Source organism: Anarhichas minor, unplaced genomic scaffold (genome assembly GCF_050575085.1).
Source record: "Anarhichas minor isolate MPS153535 unplaced genomic scaffold, ASM5057508v1 ptg000011l, whole genome shotgun sequence".
NCBI classification, from domain to species: Eukaryota; Metazoa; Chordata; class Actinopteri; order Perciformes; family Anarhichadidae; genus Anarhichas; species Anarhichas minor.
In genome coordinates this window covers 9,939,790-9,946,425 of record NW_027466457.1, presented here as the reverse complement: position 1 = coordinate 9,946,425, position 6,636 = coordinate 9,939,790, and the positions used below count along the sequence as shown (strand labels likewise).

Sequence of the window (6,636 nt, the reverse complement as noted above, 5' to 3'; positions counted from 1 at the left end):
GGGGCACGAGAAAGTGGCGTCTGCCACTATGTTGAAAGCTCTGGAGCTGTCCGTGGTGCTGAAAAACGAAAACGGTTTAAAACGGGTCAGAAATATGTTCAAGGATCAGTGGGAACATGCTCTTTATGTTCTAATGCGTAGAGCTGAAGCCAAATACGGTTCCCCGCCCTAACACATGCTCCACAGTGGACGCAGCTGTCTGGGTTCCCCTCGGAGATGGCTGTGTTGTGTTATGGAACACAAGAGACATTTCATTGATTATGGTTATTTTGGAAAATGTCAGTAGAGCAGTGTAGCCCAATGATGTTGACCTTTAAAGCTGTGTTGCCCCATCGAGTAGCATCACAAACCGATGCAATTCAAGAAACAATATTGATCACGATTTGTTGCAGATCTGAGATTTATTTCTTTAAAAAAAAAAACTAAAACTAATAAAGTCCAGATATTGAAATCAATATGTCACGGCATCCTGTGAGAGTTTTGATAGTAAAACAAACAACGATATTGCTCTTAACTCCCCAAACTGAGTGGCATCAGACTTATTCTCTTTTTTTCTCTGTATTGGGAATTTTTCGAAAGAAAAAAAAGAAGGAAGACTTCAAAAGGACATTGCGCATCAATGTGGCCAGAAATCGCGACCTCCACATAAAACCAGCCACCTTAGGCAACATATTTCATGATTTGTATCATACGCAATAGTATAGGCTACATTTGTACTAAGTCGAATTGTGAGGGTTCGCGGTGTGCAGCGAGGGGAAAACACACAAACACAAGCATTAACTTGAGGTTTTGGAGATGCCGCCTACTTGGACTACCATTACGCATTGATTATTCCCCCCACAGAAAAGCAGCAGAGGAATTTCTGGGTGCAGATAGGACCACTCCTCTCTCTGCATACGATTGTCTCTCCTCTCTCCACAGTAGGGGCTCGGTGGTGAGGAGGGGGAGGGTGGTCTTGCAGTCGACGAGAGGAACAGGAGTTTATTGAGGAGTAGCTGCAACGCGAGGAAAAACGCATACAACTGAGCACCGTTGCCTTGCGGTTGAAAAGAGGAGAAAGAAAGAAAAAAAAGATCGCGCTTGGACGACTGACCACTCTGCGGAGAAACTGCTGCTCGAATTGTTTAACTTGTTGATGCGACGTTATTCTACTCATTTTCCTCTATCGTCTGGCTGCAGTGACAGATAGATGGGTGGCGGAATCGCAAGTATTCTCTTCCGAGGATAGCTGATTTTTTTTATTTTTTTATTAAACTCACCGTGGATGCAATTTAAAGAGCAGCCTTCCCTAAGGTGGGTGGATTTCTTTTCCTTCCATTCCTGCTTATTGATTGGTGACGTTTTCGAAATCCAATTCATATTCTGCCGCAAAGTAGGCTTCCATAACTGAACAGTTGATACTCAACAGTGCTATGCGCAGTGCCAGTAGAAGTAAATGGGTTTGTTTGTTTTATCATCACATTCTGTTGAGCCTAGGTGCCTCAGAAGCCTAACCACCAGTGTCTCTATCTGCTGTTCTTCCTGCAGATGCAATTCGTCTCTGAACCATAGCACTGTGATAACCGGAGCAGGGTTGTATTAAACACTATAGGCCAGCATGGCAGCAGGTGTAGCGGCATGGCTCCCGTTCGCCCGAGCGGCGGCCATAGGATGGATGCCCGTGGCAAGCACCCCGATGCCCATCCCTCCGCAAGACAAGAAGAAAGGCAAGGACGGACTCATCATCCTCAACGTGAGTGGGACCAAGTTTCAGACGTGGCGGACCACTTTAGAGAGGTACCCGGACACTTTGCTGGGGAGCACGGAGAGAGACTTCTTTTTCCACGAGGAGACAAGCGAGTACTTTTTCGACCGTGACCCTGACATCTTTAGGCATATCCTCAATTTTTACCGCACGGGGAAACTACACTATCCGCGCCAAGAGTGCATATCGGCATATGACGAGGAGCTCGCTTTCTTTGGTATAATCTCCGAGATCATTGGGGACTGCTGTTATGAGGAGTACAAGGACCGGAGGCGCGAAAATGCAGAGAGGCTTCAAGACGATGAGGAGATGGACCAGAGCAATGACGTCACGCCGGTTAACCTGACGTCCCGGGAGTTCCTGTGGCGGGCTTTTGAAAACCCTCACACCAGCACCATGGCTCTGGTCTTCTACTATGTCACGGGCTTCTTCATTGCCATATCAGTGATGGCCAACGTGGTGGAGACGGTTCCGTGCGGGATTTTGCCCAACAGGGCAAAGGAGATGTCCTGTGGAGACCGTTACGCGCTGGCCTTCTTTTGTTTAGACACTGCGTGCGTCTTGATATTCACGGTTGAGTATCTCCTCCGTTTGATAGCAGCCCCCAGCCGGTACAAGTTCATGAAAAGTGTGATGAGCGTCATCGACGTGGTCGCCATCATGCCTTACTACATTGGCCTGGTCATGACCGACAATGACCAGGTGAGCGGTGCTTTCGTCACGCTGAGAGTCTTCCGGGTCTTTCGGATTTTCAAGTTCTCCCGGCACTCCGCGGGGCTGCGCATCCTTGGCTACACCTTGAAGAGCTGCGCCTCCGAGCTGGGCTTCCTACTATTCTCCCTCACCATGGCCATCATTATCTTTGCAACGGTCATGTTTTATGCAGAAAAAGGCTCCACGGCCAGCAAGTTCACCAGTATCCCCGCAGCGTTTTGGTACACCATTGTCACCATGACAACACTGGGGTAGGTGGCTGCATATCAGTCCATTAAATCTTTATAGTTATTCCCATGAAACATTGATCACCACTTCAACTAGCTCACATCCTCAAAGAAACGTCCACGTTCATGGCGACGCATGGACAATACGAATTATTAAATTGCTTAGTTGTAGTAGTACTATACTAATTCATTAACATTTATTTATTTTATTAAATATTGAGGAATAGTTAAATTAGTGTACCGAACCTAATTACCACACATTTCTGCCAAGGTTTGAAGTAATTGTCGTGCAGCCACAGGTGTGCATTTAGTTGGCATATTAACAGCCTCGAGCGCTGCTCAGCCAATATGAGTGCAGAGACGGTCTGCTTTATAAAGGCTTCTGTGCGCCATTCACTGCCTATCAATGAGCCTGCACCTCACAAACAGCCCTTATCCGAAGGTTAGGCTTCGTCCCTGCCTCTATTCAATGGCTTTTATTGGAAGCGCTCTTTGTGAAAGGTTACCGCAGTGAACACAAACATTGTGGCCAATAAACAGACAGCGGAGGTGTCTTTTTGTTTAATTCCACGTCACAGGAGAGGTTTTAGGATGAAATACAATATCCTGCATACCGCATTTATAGCGCAAACTGAGGCGCAAGTGCAGTGATTTAATTAAAGGCAAAGTAGTTTAGAAAATGTATAGATTACACACACACACACACACACACACACACACACACACACACACACACACACACACACACACACACACACCTTCCCCCTCCCTGCACCGCCTCATCACTGCCTCTCATTCTCTCTCAGCTTCTCTTTCTTCCTTTAAAGAGGTACTAGTACATGTTTGAATGCTAATTTCATACTCATGAACAACGTCAGCTGTACTATGTGCTGATTTAGCATAACATAATTAAAAGCGGTTAAAATGATCACTACAAATTAATTTGTATTGATGTGTGCACTCAACCGCTCAGATGCTCTCGTGGGTTATTATTATTATTATAAATATTATTATTATTATAAACATTATTCAGTCGAACTCTAACGTGCTAAAAAGTTACTGTCAATGAGTGGACAGGCCGCCATTCGTTTTTTATCTGTTCAAATGAAACAAAGTGAATGTGGCGTTTGAGTGCCCGAAGCGATTATTAAGTTTTGCAGTGGGAAATAATAATCGGACCGTTTCTAATTTGTGTAAAAATGCCCCCATCGCTTCTTTACTCGCTGCTGCATGCACGTACGAGGTTGAACAGACACTCAGCCAATGTCAGTCCTCACGCGCTGCTCTCCACTGATGACACAGAAATTAGCTCCTGTTGAAATAATGTTGTCTTTTCATTTCAAAGTCACAAACATCACAGATCAAACATTGCAAAACAAATTGCCACTGGCTGTGTGTGTGTGTGTGTGTGTGTGTGTGTGTGTGTGTGTGTATAAGGCTATGTGTGTATAAGAGTGTGTGTATAAGGCTATGTGTGTATAAGAGTGTGCTTGAGATGTGTCCGGCATAATTCTGTGAATACAAAGTTTAGATGGGGAGTTTTTTGTTTTATTTTTGGTTTATCGGATAGAAAAATGTTCATGCTCCATGCCAGCAAACTGCATTGTATGCTTGACTTTTTATGTGTTTGATACGGATCCCTCTTGATCCTCATATCTGCATTGATGCAGGCACTCGGCACCTGTACCCTTCAGCTCTGCACGCAACATATCTCATTATTGTTATTGTTGTAATTATTAGTATTCATTGTCACTACGCCAACCTCTCTCTATCTTCCTTCGTGCAGCGGGTGACACTTAGTTAGTGGATTTCTTGTCTTCTTAATGGCATACAAAGCTTCCCCCTGCACTCACTCAATACCAGTCGAACTACTATTCACCCTTTAAATGACCAATGAGTGCATAATTAGCAATATGCACGATCCGTTGATTGAAGCTGCCAGCTCAAACGTAATGCTGCATTGGCCATGCGTTACATTCAGATTGAAAGCGCAGATGAGAGATGAGTTGTGTAAGAGGTGCATTATTTATCTTTGGGGAGCAATACATATTTTGCTGCATTCAGCTCGGAATCCCCTTTGTGTTGCTTAAGATGGATTTGAAAAAGATGTTCTGCCGTGCGAGGAACAAAACTGAAATGTCCTTGGTAATGGGGACGTTTCTGTCACTCCATTGTGAACCATGACAGCCTGGCTGACAGATTTGCAACCCCAACTGAAGCCTTGCAGTGGTGCAATATGCTGCATAGTGGACCACCGGTGGAGAAGCTGAATACCCATCACTGAAAGACAAAGTCGGCTCCTTCTCATGATCCATCATTGTCTTGAGGTGTGCTTTAAAAAAAATAGAAAAACAACTTACAGCCGTACAGTAGAGCTGAATTGTGCTCGTCATTGTCTGCTGAATGCACTGAAGTGAAAGAATTATCTGTTGTTGTCCTCTTCTCCAGTAACCTTCAAATTCTTATCTGATGAGGGGTAATTAGGTATTCTGATGATTTGTTTCAGATGTCAGCATGCAGAAACAATTGAGCCACGCCTAACAACTAGTTATTTAAGTCAGATACGAATGGGGTATATAGTCTCTTCATTCGGTCAAAAATGAGCTCTTTAAAGACTAGCGGGGGCGCTACTGACTGTAACCCCCATTTGAGGGATTTGATTTCATGCTGATAGTCAAAGATGCTCTATGCCTGGATGGTATCATGATGCCTTTCCACTACATATATTTTCAATTTCCCTGACTCTCACCCTGTGGAAGTAAAGACAGTGGCGTGCGTTCTCTCCCCCGCTGATGGCCCATTGATTGTGCTTAAGCAGACGTGCAGACATTGGAAGAGCAGGGGCTCCTGTTCAGAGGCACTTGGCAGGCAGCCTGAATGAAAGGGAAGGGTGCCTGGAGACTAGCAGAGAATCAATAGCACTGTGCAGCTGCGTGTCACGCCACTGTGTGTCTACTGCTCTGTGCCACCAAACACAGGACAAGACCCACTTATCCCTCCTTATTTATCTAGCCTAATCTCTGCGGCGGCTTTCGGATACCTAACAAAGAGGAATCTGCCTCTGTCAGAATGCTCCTGCCAAGATCTTCAAGAATTGGGTGACTGTGTGTTTGAGATATGAGATTCTCATATGAGGTATTGTGTCGTGCAATATCTTTGAAAACTGCAGTCCGGGAGTATAATTTAGTGACTTGATTTAATATTGTCCATTTCAGGTAGCGATAGATTCCTGCTTCTATATTCTAATATAAAGATAGCATTCCACTTTATCCGGCTTGAATCAGATGTTGCAGTGTTTTTTTGCTCTTGCTTTCTCGAGATGATCCACACAGTCAGGGTGAATTAGTTGCAGAGGGACTTTTTGGTGCTTCAGATCTTTTAAGTGATTTAAGGTGTAATGGAGTGCACTGCTGAGAGCAGCTGTGAAAACGGTGGAAGTCAAGCGCAACCCACAAGGGAAGCGGAGTGGGGAGGACAGGGTTTAGTGTGGCACAGAGGCACAATCGTTCCTCTGGACACAAACAGACATTACCTTTGTGAGACATAATGGCCCCGAGCATCCGACACAAGCATATTTTTTCAAACACACACACACACAACCTTTCCTTCAACCCTCATATCAATATCTTTATTTCAGCCACTGCCTCTGGATAAGGCTGAGAGGAATGATCGTTCTAATTGCTGATTTGTTGTCACATTTACTATGTGCATTGTCCTACGGTACAACAAACACGGCCGTACATTGTAGTCACTCAACAGATGCAGAATTTATCACCATGTCGTCCGTCTGTGCTACAGCTCCACCCACCAAATACGACTGGAAAGGCTTGACAAGTGAGCCCTATAAACCTCTCGGGATAGGATTTATAAGACAGAGGAGGCAAGGTTAACAGACATGAGGGTCACTGTTGGGCCCATAAACCACCAGAAGCATAGCCATCATCATGCTTG

At 44.9% G+C, this 6,636-nt stretch overlaps 1 protein-coding gene across 1 annotated transcript in view; it reads left to right on the top strand.

The window, feature by feature from the left end:
* The first annotated feature begins 887 nt into the window (after positions 1–887).
* Positions 888–6,636, top strand: part of LOC142948074 (A-type voltage-gated potassium channel KCND2-like) — a 31,476-nt gene continuing 25,727 nt past the window's right edge. The window contains exon 1 of the mRNA XM_076089952.1: positions 888–2,709. Within this exon, the coding sequence (XP_075946067.1) occupies positions 1,598–2,709 (1,112 nt within the window). The 5' untranslated portion in view covers positions 888–1,597. The remainder of the gene's footprint in view (positions 2,710–6,636) is intronic.